The sequence below is a fragment of the Bos indicus genome, chromosome 15 (assembly GCF_029378745.1).
Source record: "Bos indicus isolate NIAB-ARS_2022 breed Sahiwal x Tharparkar chromosome 15, NIAB-ARS_B.indTharparkar_mat_pri_1.0, whole genome shotgun sequence".
Taxonomy (NCBI): Eukaryota; Metazoa; Chordata; class Mammalia; order Artiodactyla; family Bovidae; genus Bos; species Bos indicus.
Genome location: NC_091774.1, coordinates 49714888 through 49733326, shown reverse-complemented (window position 1 = coordinate 49733326; position 18439 = coordinate 49714888). Strand labels below are relative to the sequence as shown.

General features: G+C 37.3%; 2 protein-coding genes across 2 annotated transcripts; both read right to left on the bottom strand.

Moving 5' to 3' along the window:
* LOC109568921 (olfactory receptor 52E4-like) lies at positions 1-960 on the bottom strand. The gene has a single exon (XM_019974279.2). The coding sequence runs from the start codon at positions 958-960 to the stop codon at positions 1-3; it is 960 nt and encodes a 319-aa protein (XP_019829838.2).
* Positions 961-17263: 16303 nt separating this feature from the next.
* Positions 17264-18199, bottom strand: LOC109569355 (olfactory receptor 52E2-like). The gene has a single exon (XM_019974693.2). The coding sequence runs from the start codon at positions 18197-18199 to the stop codon at positions 17264-17266; it is 936 nt and encodes a 311-aa protein (XP_019830252.2).
* Between the last annotated feature and the right edge of the window lie 240 nt (positions 18200-18439).

The following is an 18439-nucleotide window of genomic DNA, read 5'->3' as shown; positions in this document are numbered from 1 at the left end:
TCAACTCTCTAATATATTAGGTCCCTCTTTCTTGACAAATATTCTCACAACTCTGTTCCAAATTTGCTTTGTCCTGACCCCGTAAATGACTGGATTTAAACAAGGAGGAACAACTACATACAAATTGGCCAGGAGGATGTGAATGTAATGAGGAACATTTCTACCAAACCGGTGTGTCATAAAGGAGAAAAATGCTGGTGTGTAAAAGGCTAAGATGACACAGACATGTGAACCACATGTGCTGAGTGCTTTGAGTCTGGCATCCCTAGAAGGAAGGTGGAAAACAGTTTGTAGGATCTGAACATAGGAGAGGGCAATGAGGAGCAAGTCAAAGATCAGGGTAGCAATGGTAAATAAGCCATAGATGATGTTGACTCTTATGTTAGCACAAGCTAGACGAGCAATTCCCATATGCTCACAGTAGGTATGAGGAACAATATAACGTCCACAAAAGGGAAGTCTTTTAAGAAGTGGACAAAAGGGGATGGCAAGGAGGACTGGCCTCACCACTGCAACAGAGGCCATGATGGCTACCATTTTGTTGGTGAGGATAGTGGTATACCTCAGTGGATAACAGATGGCGACAAAGCGGTCAATTGCCATGGCCAGGAGTACACCAGATTCCATTCCCGTGTCGGTGTGGATAAAGAACATTTGGATGAGGCAGGCTTCAAAGCTTACCTTCCTATGGTTGAACCAGAAGATGGCCAGCATTTTGGGTATGGTAGAAGTGGACAGACCTAGATCAATAAAGGAGAGAAGAGCCAGGAAGTAGAACATGGGTTGATGAAGGCTCTGGTCTGTCTTGATTACAAACAGGATTGTGACATTCCCTACAAGGGCTATCAGGTAAACAACAAAGAAAGGGAAAGCAATCCATATATGGAAATCTTCCAGACCAGGTACACCCAGCAGAAGGAAGGCAGAAGGATGCGAGGTGGTGTCATTAACAAAGGACATTCTGCTGAAAATTCTTGGAGGATGGTCTGCTGTCTTCTTCAGTATTTCTGGGGAGACATGAGGGAATATATATATGGTGGTTGGATGTCACTATATATATTTATATAGTAGAATAATAAAATTATTGAGAACATAATGGAAGGAAATTAGGGCCCTATTAAATTTAACTCTCAAAGATATTCAAATTATTTTTGTCCTGTTTAAAATTCCACATAGATGTTATAAGTTGCACTTCTCTGATGTTAGTGTGGTATAATGATTCATAATCATCTCTGTGTGGATCACAATAAACTGTGGAAAATTCTGAAAGAGATGGGAATACCAGACCACCTGACCTGCCTCTTGAGAAACCTATATGCAGGTCAGGAAGCAACAGTTAGTACTAGTCATGGAATAACAGACTGGTTCCAAATTGGGAAAGGAGTATGTCAAGGCTGTATATTGTCACCCTGCTTATTTAGCTTATATCAGAGTAGATCATGAGAAATGCTGGGCTGGAGGAAGCAAAAGCTGGAATCAAGATTGCCGTGAGAAATATCAATAACCTCAGATACGCAGATGACACCACCCTTATGGCAGAAAGTGAAGAAGAACTAAAGAGCCTCTTGATGAAAATGAAAAAGGAGACTGAAAAAGTTGGCTTAAAGCTCAACATTCAGACAGCGAAGATCATGGCATCTGGTCCCATCACTTCATGGCAAATAGATGGGGAAATAGTGGAAACAGTGGCAGACTTTATTTTGGGGGGCTCCAAAATCACTGCAGATGGTTATTGCAGCCATGAAATTAAAAGACTCTTTCTCCTTGGAAGGAACGTTATGACCAACCTAGACGCATATTAAAAAGCAGACACATTACTTTGCCAACAAAGGTCCATCTAGTCAAGTCTATGGTTTTTCCAGTAGTCATGTATGGATGTGAGAGTTGGACTATAAAGAAAGCTGAGCGCCAAAGAATTGATGCATTTGAACTGTAGTGTTGGAGAAGACTCTTGAGAGTCCCTTGGACTGCAAGGAGATCCAACCAGTCCATCCTAAAGGAGATCAGTCCTGAATATTCATTGGAAGGACTGATGTAGAAGTGGAAACTCCAATACTTTGGTCACCTGATGTGAAGAACTGACTCATTTGAAAAGACCCTGTTGCTGGGAAAGATTGAAGGTGAGAGAAGGGCATGACAGAGGATGAGATGGTTGGATGGCATCACCAACTCAATGGACATGAGTTTGGGTAATGTCCGGGATTTGCTGATGGACAGGGAGGCCTGTCCTACTTCAGTCCATGGCGTCACAAAGAGTTGGACACAACTGAGCAACTGAATTAAACTGAACTGAACTGAACTGAATCATCTCTGAGGTCATTCTTTCGTGGAATGCTCACCTACATCTGCTAATATCAAGTGAAAATCCTTTCAATAATCGTAACTTGTATAATATTTTCCAGTTACCTTGGTTACCTAGTTGAGCAGTACAAAAAAGAAAAGCCTCCAAAATGTTATTTTTAAAAAAGCATAAGTATTGGATTAGGAATCTTTCCTTATAATGGTCAATAGTGTTATTTGCTCAGTCGTGTCTGACTTCTTGAGAACTCATGGACTATAGCGCGCAAGGTTCCTCTGTCCATGGAATTCTCCTGGCAGGTATACTGGAGTGGGTAGCCATTCCCTTCTTCCTGACCCAGGGATTGAATCCAGGCTCCTGCCATCTGAGTCATCAGGGAAGCCCCATAATGGTCATTGTAGTCAATAAAACATCCACTTCTTAGGCTTATTTGCCTGTCATAGTCCCTTCTCTCTAGGTGTTACTTTTTTTTATTTGGCTTAATAGACTGTGTTTAAATCTGTATTTTAGTGAAACTACCTTTTATGGTGTGGTTGCAGAATTTTTAGGATTTTTATACTTTTACAATAAAAAGCTGTGATTCTACACATGTACACATGTAATCATCTTAATAGAGGTGGGGAAAATAATCATTTAATCCCATATCTATGTATTATATTAAAAGAAAAGTTTTCAATAGAATAGGCAAGGCATAAATCTTGTTCAATTAGGCAAAAGGAATCAATGAAAATTCTGCAGCAATATCATAATGAATGGTGGAACACTGAAATTTTTCCCCCTAGGATTTGGAAAAAGCCAAGACTATCAACAAACATCAATTATATTTAATATATTACTGGAAGTAACAAGGTCAATATGTCAAGAAAAATGTACATAAATTGTTAATTTACAACTAATAATTTAATTTATCAATTACTCAAGTATAAGAATATATTTTATATTTGTTTTAAAAAAACACTGGAAATTGAAATTTTAAAAAATTAAAATTAAATTAATTAAATTTTGTAATTTTAAATTACAGTTTTATAAAACTGTCACCTTCAATGACATCAGAAACAGGGAGAACTTAGCAATAAAGTAGTTAAAATTATAAAACATGACAGAAATTTTAAAAGACTTAAAAATTTGTTTAACCTATAGTTTAAAAGACTGAAGTCTGTTATGATGTCAGTTATTCCTAAATTCATCAGTAAGTTTAGAACAGCTTTGTTGAATTCCAAGAAATTTAAGCTTCATCTAACTTATTTTAAGAATACCTTCATTGGGAAAAGAATAACAAAATTTGGTGAAACATACTATAGAACTTCAAACTTATAAAACTATAGTAATCAAAACTTATAGCATTTGTGCAATGATAGATAACTACAAGGTAATGAAAAGAAATAAACACATTTTACAAGCTCAGTTGTATTTTATCAAGTGAAAAATGTGGTAATTCAGTGAAAATAGGATAGTTGTTTCTTCCAGTAATCTGGTGCAATTGAATATACTTACGAGGCAAAAAAAGAACTTTGTCTCCAACTTCACAACATATGCAAAATTTTAATTATACTTCTAAAATAGACCTAGGTTAAAAAAAAAAAAAAAGAACTTAAATTCTGTAAAATTTATAAAAAGGAGAATATCTTTGCAACCCGATGGAATGTAATGGTTTCTAAGACAGAACACAGAAAGCAAGAACCATAAGAAATAAGCTATTACATGTTACATGAAATTTTAAAACTTATTGTAGAGAATGTGAATTTAGAGAGTAAGACTTGAATAAAATATTCATAATCTCTACTCTCTGAAAAGAAATTCATGTCAAAAACATACAAAACACAACTAATAAATAAGAAAAACAAACAATGGAAAAATAAAGGGACCTAAACTGACACTTGGCAAAAGAAAATGTACAAATGACATTCAAATTCTCAAAATCATTAGGCGTCAGGAATTACACATTTAATATATAATGACATATTACTACACAAGCACTAGAATGATCAAATTAAAAACCATGACAAAATTGAATTTTGGTAATAATGTGGAGTAACATATTCTCTTAAATTACCTGAAATAATTGAACTCCTGGGTGTTTATTCAAGACAAATTAAAACATATGTTTACACAAAGACTTGTGCAGGAATGTTCATAGCAGCTTTATTCATAATTACCCCAAAATGGAAACATCACAACTACTCATCACCAAGTGAATAGACAAATCAGTTTTGGGATGTTTACATAATGCAACTCTATTCAGCAACAAAGCTGGATTTGCTTCTTATGTGTGCAACAGCATAGATGAATCTAAAGTCATCATACTGCGTTACCAATTACTACTAAAGAGCATTAAGTAAATAATTTTATTTCTATGAAGTTCTAGATTATATAGATAAAATAAGTGAGGATATCTGTTCAGTGGTTTCAGGGACAGAATGGGAAGAAACCTAAGATTTTTGACATGATAGAAAAATTATTTATGAGAATGTAGGATATAAGTCAACCCACTCCAGTACACTTGCCTGGAAAATTCCATGGGCGGAGGAGCCTGATAGGCTGCAGTCCATGGGGTCGTGAAGAGTCGGACACGACTGAGCGACTTCACTTTCACTTTTCAGTTTCATGCACTGGAGAAGGAAATGGCAGCCCACTCCAGTGTTCTTGCCTGGAGAATCCCAGGGACGGGGAGCCTGGTGGGCTGCCGTCTATGGGGTTGCACAGAGTCGGACATGACTGAAGGGACTTAGCAGCAGCAGCAGCAGGATATAAATGGATATACAATTACCTTTGTTAAAAATGTACAGATAGTGTGTACATGTAAATGTGTGTAAATTTTACTTTAAAAAATCAAATTTAGATCTGAAGGAAAATTCAATATATAGTTCTTGAAATTGCTGGTAAGAGTATTATATGTGTCTATTGATTGTATATGTTTAAAATGTCTATGATTAAAAAGCATAAATATAAACAGTCATTTTGTAATGCAAACTATAGTATAATTTGATTTAATAAAACATTCAATTTTGGAGCTTATTTAAAAGATAGAATCATTTATCTCACTCAGTTACTGCTGAGAGCTAAAAATCCTAAAATCTAACAATAATATTAAAAAATTAAGGTCAAAGAACATAAACTAAAGAAACGACCTATATTAAGTCTAAATATTCTGCTTATTGTGGTTGATTAAAAATCAGTTGTTTGGTGTTTGGGAACACTCCTTTTTAACCCAACAAAACATGGTTTTAAGTCTTCACTCTCCTATACTCTGATGACCTTAGGAAAATCATTCCCTGAGCTTTATTTTAACCGTCTAGTCTGAGATAATCATGTATCAACTTCAAATGGTTCTTGTGTTAATAAAATAAGATGTTGTATATGTGAAATATAAACATGCCTTAACACTGGTCCCTTAGTAACATTAGTTGAAATAATCTGACATTATTAACCATGAATATGACTCAGTGCTAGTGTTTGATTTTCTAATAAAACACAATAGCTTACAAACAGTATACACATGGCCCCTTCTGAGGGAATATGTTAACTGAGCCCCACCATTCATTTTAAGTTCAAAATTAATTTTTTCATCTAATTAGATGAGGAGCTGTGTTTTAAAGCCTCTTTTTATTTATTTATTTATTTTTTAAGCCTCTTTTTAATATCCCAGATACACATTGCACTTAGGGAACAAATGACAAAACTTTTAATACTCCTTTATTGATACTCATTTTTGAAAGACTTTCTACCTGGGGTAAATTTAAAAATACTTGCTTTTCATTCTAAAATATAGAATATGTGAGTTAGATTCAACTCAGAACAAAATTGGATGCTGTCAGTCAACTCATGTTTTATCACAGAAACTGTGGAAAGCACTGTCACCTTTACAGAATCTGATTCTTGAATGTAGGTTAATACACAGAGAAAGCAAATATTTAACATCCCTGTTTTGTAGCTCAGAGTGCAAAGGTCATCCCTAAGGCCTTACAACCCATATGATACAGCAACTATTTCAGAGGTCACTTTACTGACTATAACTTTGATTTCCATGGTTCTGGACTCCAATCACTTACCCAGGCCCATATCTGCAGGGAAAGTACAGAACACAGTGTCTGGATGCTCCCTGTCTGTAGCAGTAACTGAAATAAAGGGGACCTGGCATGTCATCTGTGGTATATCTGCAACTTATTCTCCCTGATGTAACCTCTAGAAACTCTCCTCAATGTCTACAGTGCTAAGCTACCCCACCAGTATGAGCCTTTTGTGGAAGACCCCTCATACACACAAGTATAAAGTATGACCTGGGCTACCTTCCCAAGGAAATGTGCTGCCTCCTCCTGTGTGTCAGGCTGGCCTTCTTGCCCACGATCCCTAAGAGGAACACTTTATACAAAGGTTGTATCTCCCCTGAGAGGGACGTTCTGTGTCCATCTCTTCAGGGACTGAGAACATCTAGTGTTGACTCAAGCACTGACTATGAACCATTGTGGTTTAAACCTCAATCTAGGCAGTCAAGAACTAACTCATTTTGTATTCTGTACCTTAGCCAGAATATTTTTGAATGCAGTTTATCTTCAATGCATATATCTTAATACACACACACACACACACACACATATATATATATATATATATATATATATATGTTTTTTATAATATTCCCTTCTTTCACTTACATTCCAGAATTGACAGCTATACAGGTGGCACTAGTGGTAAAGAACCTGCTTGATAATACAGGGGACATAAGAGATCCAGTTTGATCCCTATATTGCAAAGATCCCCTGGAAGAAGGCATAACAATCCACCCCAGTACTTTTGCCTAAAGAATCTCATGGAAAGAGGGGCCTGGAAGTCCATGGGGTTGCAAAGAATCATAAACTACTGAAATGACTTAGTACACATGCACACATGCTCATTATTTTATATAATTCCAAGTTGTAAAACATGTTGACAGCTAAATGTTATTTTTATTTATTTATTTATTGAAGAATAATTGCTTTACAGAAGTTTGTTGTTTTCTATCAAACCTCAACATGAATCAACCAGGGGTATACATATATTCCCTCCCTTTTGAACCTCCCTACCATCTCTCTCTCCATCCCCCACCCCTTGCCAGGTTGATACAGAGCCCCTTTTTGAGTTTCCAGAGTCATACAGCAAATTCCCGTTGGTTATTTTACATATGGTAATATAAGTTTTCATGTTACTCTTTCCATACATATCACCCTCTGCTCCCCTCTCCCCATGCCCATAAGTCTGCTCTCTATGTCTGTTTCCCCATTGCTGCCCTGTAAATAAATTCTTCACTACCATTTTTCTAGATTCCGTATATATGCATTAGAATACAATATTTCTCTTTCTCTTTCTGACCTACTTCACTCTGTATAATAGGCTCTAGGTTCATCCACCTCATTAGAACTGAGTCAAATGTGTTCCTTTTTATGGCTGAGTAATATTTCATTGTGTATATGCACCACGACTTCTTTATCCATTCATCTGTTGATGGACATCTAGGTTGCTTCCATGTTCTAGCTATTGTAAATAGTGCTACAATGGACAATGGGTACAGGTGTATTTTTCAATTTTGGCTTCCTCAGGGTATACGCCTGGGAGTGGGATTGCTGGGTCATATGGTGCTTTTATTCCAAGTTTTTTAAGGAATCTCCATACCATCTTCCATAAAGACTCTATCAATTTACATTCCCACCAACAGTGCAAGAGCATTTCCTTTTCTCCACACCCTCTCCAGCATTTATCACTTGTCAACTTTTTGATGAGGGCCATTCTGACCGGTGTGAGGTGATATCTCACTGTAGTTTTTATTTGCATTTCTCTAATAATGAGCAATGTTGAGCATCTTTCCATGTATTTGCTAGGCATCTATGTGTCTTCTTTGGAAAAATATCTGTTTAGGTCTTTTTCCCACTTTTTGATTGGGTTGTTTGTTTTCCTGGTATTGAGTTCTATGAGCTGATTGTATATTTTGGAAATTAATCCTTTGTCAATGGTTTCATTTGCTATTATTTTCTCTCATTCCAAGGGTTGTCTTTTCACTTTGCTTATAGTTTCCCTTGCTGTGCAAAAGCTTTTACTTGTTTTTATTTTTGTTTACTTGTTTATTTTTGTTTTTATTTCCATTACTCTAGGCGGTGGGTCATGGAGGATCTTGCTTTGATTTATGCCATCAAGTGTTCTGCCTATGTTTTGCTCTAAGAGTTTTATAGTTTCTGGTCTGTCATTTAGGTCTTTAATCCATTTTGAGTTTATCTTTGTGTATGGTTTTAGGAAGTGTTCTACTTTCATTCTTTTACATGTAGCTGTCCAGTTTTGCCCGCATCATTTATTGAAGAGGCTGTTTTTGCTCCATTGCAAATTCTTACCTCCTTTGTCAAAAATAAGGTACTCATAGGTGCATGGGTTTATTTCTGAACTTTCTATCTTGTTCTGTTGGTCTATATTTCTGCTTTTGTGTCAGTACCATACTGACTTGATGACTGTAGCTTTGTAGTATAATCTGAAGTCAGGAAGGTTGAATCCTCCAGCTCCATTCTTCTTTCTCAAGACTGCTTTGGCTATTTGGAGCCTTTTGTGTTTCTATATGGATTTTGAATTTTTTTGTTCTAGTTCTGTGAGAAATGACATTGATAATTTGATAGGGATTGCATTGAATCTATAGATTGTGTTTGGTAGTATAGTCATTTTCACAATACTGATTCTTCCTACCCAGGAACATGGAATATCATCTCTCAATCTGTTTATGTAATCTTTGATTTCTCTCATTAGTGTCTTATAATTTTCTATGTATAGTTCTTTTGTCTCCTTAGGTAAGTTTATTCCCAGATGTTATATTCTTTTTTTGAAGTGGTAAATGGGATTGATTCCTTAATTTCTCTTTCTGACTTTTCATTGTTAGTATATATAAATACAAGTGATTTCTGTTAGTATATAGAAATGCAATGATTTTGTGTGTTTTACCCTGCGACATTGCTAAATTCACTGATTATCTCTAGAAATTTTCTGACACCATCTTTAGGGTTTTCTATGTACAGTATCAGGTTATCTGCAAACAGTGAGAGCTTTACTTCTTTTCTAAGCTGGATTCCTTTTATTTCTTTTTCTTCTCTGATTGCTGTAGGTAGGACTTCCAAAACTATGCTGAATAATAGTGGTGAAAGTGGACACCCTTGTCTTGTTCCTGATCTTAAGGGAAATGGATTCAGTTTTTCACCATTGAGAATAATGTTTGCTATAGGCTTATCATATATGGCCTTTACTGCATAGAGGTAGGTTCCTTCTATGCCCAATTTTTAAAGAGTTTTAATCATAAACAGTTGCTGAATTTTGTCAAAGGCTTCTTCTGCATCTATTGAGATTACCATCTGGTTTTTATCATTCAATTTTTTAATATGGTATATCACACTGATTTGCATATGTTGGAGAATCCTTGCATACCTGAAATAAACTCATCTTGATCATGATATATGAGCTTTTTGATGTGTTGCTGAATTCTGCTGGCTAAAATTTTGTTAAGGATTTTTGCATCTATGTTCAGCAGTGATATTGGCCTGTAGTTTTCTTTTTGTGTGTTGTCTTGGCTGGTTTTCGTATCATAGTAATGGTGGTTTCATAGAATGAGTTTGGAAGTGTTCTTCCCTCTGCAATTTATTGAAAGAGTTTTAGGAGGATAGGCATTAGCTCTTCTCTAAATGTTTAATAGAATTCTCCTGTGAAGCCATCTGCTCCTGGGCTTTTGTTATGGGGAGATTTTTGATCACAACTTCAAATTCAGTGCTTGTAATTGGGTTGCTCATAATTTCTATATCTTTCTGGTTCACTCTTGGAAGATTGAACTTTTCTAAGAATCTGTCCATTTTTTCCAGGTTATCCATTTTATTGCCATATAGTTGTTCATGATAGTCTCTTATTCTCCTTTGTATTTCTGCATTGTCTGTTGTAACCTCTCCTTTTTCATTTCTAGTTTTGTTGATTTGATTATTCTTTTTTTTTTTTTTTCTTGATGAGTCAGCTAAAGGTTTGTCAATTTTGTTTATCTTTTCAAAGAACCAGCTTTTTAGTTTTATTAATCTTTACTATTGTTTCTCTCATTTCTTTTTCAGGTATTTCTGCTCAGATCTTTATGATTTCTTTCCTTCTGCTAATTTTGGTTTTTTTTGTTGTTGTTGTTGTTCTTCTTTTTCCAGTTGTTTCCAGTTGTTTTAGGTGTAAAGTTAGCTTGTCTATTCAATATTTTTCTTTCTTAAGGTAGGAGTGTATTGCTACAAGTATTGCTACAAGTATTTTTCTTTCTTATGGTAGGATTGTATTGCTATAAGCTTCCCTCTTATAACTGCTTTAGCTGCATCCCATAGGTTTTGAGTTGTGTTTTCATTGTCATTTGTTTCTATAAATTTTTTTGATTTATCTAGTAACTTGTTGGTTATTTAGAAATGTATTGTTTAATCTCCATGTGTTTGTGTTTTTTTTTAAGTTTTTTGTTTTTTTCTTGTAATTGATACCTAATCTCATAGTACTGTGGTCAGGGAAGATGTTTGATATGATTTCCATTTTCTTAAATTCACTGAGGCTTGATTTGTGACCCAAGATGTGGTCTATCCTGGAGAATGTTACATATGCACTTGAAAAGAAGGTGTGTTCTGCATTTGGATGGAATATCCTGAAGATATCAATGAGATCCATTTCATCTAACGTATCATTTAAAACTTGTATTTCCTTATTAATCTTCTGTTTTGATGATCTATCCATTGATGTGAGGGGGTGTTAAAGTCTCCTACTATTATTGAGTTACTGTCAATGTCTCCTTTTATGTCTGTTAGTGTTTATCTTATGTATTGAGGTTCTTCTATGATGGGTGCATAGATATTTACATTTGTTATATCTTCCTCTTGGATTGATCCCTTGATCATTATGTAGTGTGCTTCCTTATCTCTTGTAATATTTTTTTTTAATTTTAAGATCTATTTTGTCTGATATGAGGATTGCTACTCCAGCTTTCTTTTGCTTCCCATTTGCATGGAATATATTTTTTCATTCTCTAACTTTCAGTATATATGTGTCTTTAGGTCTGAAGTGGGTTTCTTGTAAACAGAATATATATGAGTCTTGTTTTTGTATCCATTCAACCAGTCTGTGAGAGTAAATGGCAACCCACTCCAGTATTCTTGCCTAGAGAATCCCATGGACAGAGGAGCCTGGTGGGCTGCTGTCCATAGGGTTGCAATGAGTTGGACACGACTATAGTGACTTAGCATGTATGCATGCATTGGAGAAGGAAATGGTAAACCCCTCCAGTATTCTTGCCTGAGGAATCCCAGGGACAGAGGAGCCTGGAGGGCTGCCATCTATGGGGTCGCACAGAGTTGGACATGACTGAAGCAACTTAGCAGCAGCATCCAGTCTGTGTCTTTTGGTTGAAGCATTTAATACAAATTACACTTAAAGTAATTATTGGTATATATGTTCCTGTGGCCATTTTCTTAATTATTTGGGGTTGATTTTGTACATTTTTTTCTTCTCTTGTATTTCTTAAGTATATAAGTCCATTTAACATTTTTATAAAAATGGTTTGGTGGTACTTAATTCTCTTAACTTTTGCTTGTCTGAAAAGCTTTTTATTTCTCCATCAGTTTTGAATGAGATACTCGCTGGGTACAGTAATCATGGTTGTAGATTTTTCCCTTTCAGTACTTTAAATGTATCCTGACATTCCCTTCTGGCATGCAGAGTTTCTGCTGAAAGATCAGCTGTTACAGATGTGCAGTTTTACTTGTATGTTACTTGTTGCTTTTCCCTTGCTGTTTTTAATATTCTTTATTTGTATTCAGTCTCTGTTAGGTTGATTAGTATGTGTCTTGGTATGTTTCTCCTTGGGTTTATCCTATATGGGGCTTTTGTGCCTCTTGGACTTGATTGACTATTTCCTTTTCCATGTTGGAGAGATTTTGAACTGTAATCTTTTCAAAAGTTTTCTCATACTCATTCTTTCTTCTTCTTCTTCTTCTTCTGGGGCCCCTATAATTCAAATGTTGGTGCATTTGATATCAGAAACCCTGAGGTCTCTGAGACTATCTTCAGTTCTTTTCATTCTTTTTATTTTATTCTGCTCTTCAGAATTTATTTCTACCATTTTATCTTCCAGCCTATGGATTTGTTCTGCTTCAGATTCTGCTATTGATTCCTCCTAGAGTATTTTTAATTTTAGTAATTGTGTTGTTTGTTTCTGTATGTTTATTCTTTAATTCTTCTAGTTCTTTGTTAATTGATTCTTGCATTTCCTTCATTTTGTTTTCAAGGTTTTTTATCATCTTTACTATCATTATTCTGAATTCTTTTTCAGGTAGTTTGCTTATTTCCTCTTCATTTATTTGAACTTCTGTGTCACTAGTTTGTTCCTTCATTTGTGTAGAATTGCTTGCCTTTTCTTTATGTAAGGTATTGTGTTTGTGGTAAACTTTTCTCAGTCTTTAAAGTTGAATTCTTTCTTCCTTTTGGTTTCTGCCCTCCTGAGGTTGGTCCAGTTGTTTGTGTAAGCTTCATATATGGTGAGATTTGTGTTAAGTTTTTTGTTTGTTTTTATTTTTCCTCTGACGGGCAAGGCTGAGTGAGGTGGTAATTCTGTCTGCTGTGATTGGGTTTGTATTTTTGTTTTGCTTGTTGTTTAGATAAGGCGTCCTGTAAAGGGTGCTACTGATGGTTGGGAGAGACAGGATCTTGTAATCAGGTGGTTTCCTTTGTGTGAGTTCTCACTATTTGATTACTCCCTAGGGTTAGTTCTCTGGTAATCTAGGGTTTGGGAGTCAGTGCTCCCACTCCAAAGACTCAGAGCTTGATCTCTGGTCAGGAACAAAGATTCCACAAATGGTTTGTTACAGCATTAAGTGAGAATAAAACAAATACCCAAAAATAAGAAACCAAAGAGGAACCCCAGACAAATGGCAGTTATAAAGTCAGGCAAATAATAATTAAAATAATGGAATATACACATATACATATTCATATACATAAGCAAAATAAAAACAGTTCAACAAAACTAAAGTATAATAGATTGGCCTGGTGAACAAAGGAAACTAAAAATTATATCTACCAGTTAAGAACAAAACTAACTAAAGTGCAAACTAGAAAACAAAACTAAAGAAAGATGACATGTAGAGAATAAAGCAATGAACACAAAACTAACAAATATGTCGAGAGAAAAGGAAAGAAAACAGAGATAAAAGAATAGACATGCAAAGTTAAATAGAAGTAGGTAAAGAAGATTTATATACTTTAAAGATTAACTACAAGAGGAAAAGAACTGTAGGAAAGCAAACCAAAGGATAAATGTAGAAAAAAATAATGCTAGGTTTTAAAAAATTAGAAGTTAAATTTAAAAAAGAAAAAGAAAAAAATAAGAAAGAAAGAAAAAAAAATGTTCCACAGAACTGCAAAAGCCCAACTTAGAGGCAGAAAGTGAAGTCACTCAGTTGTGTCTGACTCTTTGTGGACTGTAGCCTACCAGGCTTCTCCATCTAGGGGATTCTCCAGGCAAGAATACTGTAGTGAGTTACCATTTCCTTCTCCAGGATATCTTCCCGACTGGGATCGAACCCAGGTCTCCCACATTGGAGGCAGATGCTTTAACTTCTGAGCCACCAGGGAAGCCCTTAGAGGCAAAGATTGATAACCACACACACACACACAAAAATGTAACTTAAAAAAAAAAAAAAACTCAAAAATTAATTAGATTTCTTAATGCCAATAAAATCAACAGCTACAATATAGGGGGAAGAAAAAGAAAATCCAAAGTAATCTACAGAACAAGTCAAACATAAGGATAATAAATGTTCTTGAGTCACTCCTGTCAGAGTCCTTTCCCTCACTGGGAGTCACAGTCCACCTCACCTCCCTAGGATGCCCTCCAACACTGTGCTGATCTCTGGACCTGCTGTGGGTGCAGTTCAGATTCTAATCTGGTCCTATTCTTGTGTGTTCTTGCTTCCAATGTCCACAGCTATCAGAACTAGTGCGTCTTGTTTTGTGGGAGCCCTCAATGTCCTTTTATATATTCCTTGGACACAGAGTCTGTCTAGTTGATCATGTGGATTTAATCTGAAGCTTATTCAGCTGGTGGGAAGGTTTTGGGCTTTCTTCCTTAGCCACACTACCTCTGGGTTTCAACTGTGGTTTCTTTCCACCTCTGCATGTGGGTTTTCCGCTGGGGTTTGCTCCTGAGGCTGAGCTGGAGGACTTGGGTGAGGGTCAGGAGTGGAGGTGGTGAAACTGCTTGGGTTGCAGGAGTTGTGACAGCACTAGGTACTCAGGGGAGTTGGCAGCTAAAGCAGCAGGAAGCATAGTGCTCTAGAAGGGTATGGCGACCAGTATTGGCCAATACACTCCAGTATTCTTGCCTGGAGAACCCCTCTGACAGAGAAGCCTGGCAGGCTTCAGGCAGTTGCAAAGCGGTTGGACACAACAGAAGTAACACTGTGTGCATTGACGCAAGATATATTTTTTTTGCCTGTGGCAGCTCTGCCCCAGTGAGGGTTGACCATGAAGGTGATGTAGTTGCTTGGCTTGCAGGGACCCTGACGGTGCCAAGTGCGCAGGGACATGGACTGCCTCTGCCGCAGGAGTTATGGTCCTACCAGAGTCTTTTTTCCGAACCTCTTGTATCTAGCGATCAGAAGGCCTCTTTGGCCAGTCTTTCTCTATAGCTCTGCCTGTTTAGGCATTTAGAGGTCTCCCTTGCCTGGGGTCCTTCTCTGTTGTTTGGCACATCAGGCACATAGAGGGGCCCCCCTTACTGAGGTCCTAGTCTTTAGATCTGCACTTCAGGCACATAAAGGGGCACCCTGGGTGGGGTCCCACTCTGAAGTTCAGTGCAGTCAGGTGTTTGATGGGCCAGCCTCTCTATTGTTCAGCTGCCGATGCGTGTGGGGAGAGGGAGGCTATGGTGATGGTACCACCCCTCCACATGACTCAGCAGTATCGCCTTGCTCCCATGGCTGCCTGGCTTTCCTCCAGAGACATTTCCCACCACAATCTCCTCCCTGACATCCCCTCGATCTGTCTTTTTACAGATAACAGCAACCCTCACCCTGGGATTGCTCCACAATCCCTAAACTCCAACTTCCAGCCACTGCACCATCTAGATGACCTGCATGCCTATCTGGGGTATGTATGGCTGTGGCAAGAACTCTCTGATTCTCATTCCATTTAGGCTGCCACAGATCAGCTGTTTCACTCTCAGCCTTAAATGTTTCTCCTCTGATTTAGACAATTGCCCCAATGTGGGGATCAGACCCCTGCTTCAGTTCCCCCATCCACCGAGAGCAGGTCCAGTCCTACTTACACTCTTTGTCCCTCTAGTTCCTTCATCCTACTGAGTTTTGCATGGTTCTATATATTATTTTCCACTGGTCAGGTACTCCTGTCTGCTCTCAGCTGGTGTTCTGCATTCACTTCTGTGTCTGAAGGTGTATTTCTTATGTATCCATGGGGAGAGATGTACTCCACGTCCACCTACTCCTCTGCCATCTTGTTCTCGACAGCTGTATGTTTATTTAACCTTTGTTTGTCTGTTGTGTCATCATCGGTTTCTATATTAAATCATAGGAGAGAAGATAAAGAAACTGTACTGAAACTAAATTTAAAGTTCTGTTACATGATAATTGTGTGACTGTGTGTAAGTCACTTCACTCCTAAATATCTACTTACTTTTAAAACTTGAACTACCTATAGAACTACATATAGTTTCTATAACATGGTGATTGTTCAAGGAATGTTAGATTCCATTATTATTAGTTTTATTACCTCTTGTTTCTTAATTTTTTATGATCCTTATGTCATATGGAATTGGGGGGTACTTTTCCCCATTGTACCCTATATAAGGAATCAATTTTTCTTACCAGTTGTGTCTACACCTATTTACATGTAAAACCTATATACTCATTTTTGTTCCACAGTTTTTGAATACATTCATGGAAGGAAAGTTATGACCAACCTAGACAGCATATTCAAAAGCAGAGACATTACTTTGCCAACAAAGGTTCGTCTAGTCAAGGCTATGGTTTTTCCTGTGGTCATGTATGGATGTGAGAGTTGGGCTGTGAAGAAGGCTGAGTGCTGAAGAATTGATGCTTTTGAACTGTGGTGTTGGAGAAGACTCTTGAGAGTCCCTTGGACTGCAAGGAGATCCAACCAGTCCATTCTGAAGGAGATCAGTCCTGGGATTTCTTTGGAAGGAATGATGCTAAAGCTGAAACTCCAGTCCTTTGGCCACATCATGTGAAGAGTTGACTCATTGGAAAAGCCTCTGATGCTGGGAGGGATTGGGGGCAAGAGGAGAAGGGGACGACAGAGGATGAGATGGCTGGATGGCATCACTGACTCGATGGACGTGAGTCTGAGTGAACTCAGGGAGTTGGTGATGGACTGGGAGGCCTGGCGTGCTGCGATTCATGGGGTTGTAAAGAGTCAGACATGACTGAGCTACTGAACTGAACTGAACTAATAATATTTATGATGAAATCATAGGATATCACTTTTCAGTCCTTAAAATTAAAATGATTGAGTTCTGAAGGTAGAGAAAATGAGAAAAAGAAGGAGAAACAAGAGAGGATTGCAAAGTAAGAAGGGAGAAACACTTACAGGGCAACTTGGAGCTAAAGAGGGAGTGAGAATCATCAAAAAAAATCCACATGAATAATATAATACCAAAAAAAAGGTACATTCTATATTTCTACTTCGAATCTACTGATTCCAGTGACCAAATATCATACATAAAGACTGTCATGGACTTTCACGTACTATTTGAATTGGATAACAAAGCTTAGATTTTTCAGTCTCTGAACTCATTAAAATAGTTACAGAAGGGAGCCAAATACATATTTTGTCAATCACACTTAAATGTACATAATTTAATATAATAAATTGTTTCCCTGCTCAAAAGTTCCATATCATACATATTAGATGCTATTCCATTTTAATTCTTTATTTTTGTAATAACATTTTTTTCACACGGCCATAGATCTGCTTGGTTCTGACTCCGTATATGACAGGGTTGAGCATTGGCGGCACTGTAACATAGAGATTGGCCAAAAGTATGTGAATGTAACGGGGGACATTTCTGCCAAAGCGATGTGTCATAAAGGAAAATAGAGCTGGTGTATAGAAGGCAAGAATTACGCAAACATGGGAACCACATGTGCTGAGAGACTTGAGTCGTGCTTCATGAGAAGGAAGATGAAAAATAGCACGGAGTATCTGAACATAAGAAAGGGCAATGGCTATGATATCAAACACTAGGATTGAAATAGCACCTAAGCCATAGATGATATTGATCTTGATGCTGGCACAAGATTGGCGAGCAAGGCCCATGTGTTCACAGTAGGTATGAGGGATGACTTGATTCTCACAGAAGGGCAGCCGTAAAATGAGAAATATAAATGGAATAACAGAAATAAATGACCTCACTAAAACACCAACACCAATCATAGAAATGACCCTGTTGGTGAGGATGGTGCTATATCGGAGGGGGTTGCAGATGGCCACATAGCGGTCATAAGCCATTGCCAAGAGGACTGCTGACTCCATACCAGTGAAGTTGTGGATGAAAAACATCTGAGTGAGGCAGGCTTCAAAGAGGATCTCTTTGAGACTAAACCAGAAGATCCCAAGCATCTTAGGGATGGTAGCTGTGGAGAGACCCAAGTCAATGGTAGCCAACATGGCCAAGAAGTAGAACATAGGCTGGTGTAGACGGCTCTCAGCCTGGATCACAAATAGGATAGTGAAGTTCCCTATCAGTGCAGTCAGGTACACAGCACAAAAGGGAAAGCCAATCCAGATATGGAGAGTTTCCAGTCCTGGGATTCCCAGCAACAAGAAGAAGGAGGGGTGAAACTGGGTATCATTGGGAAGGGACATCTTGCTTGGTATTGCATAAGTCCATGTTCCTTACACATGCGTGTTTACTGATCTTCAGAGTACTGAGTAAAGCTCTGCAATGTTTTAAACCTAAGGAAAATAAGAATACCATACAATTGAGTATACTCTCTTCCTCAGTTAATTCACACAGTAAAAAATGTAGTATCAATACATAAACATCAATGTGAAAAAGCAAATTCTTGAGAAGGTTTTAGAAATTTTGTAGTGGATTGTCATAAA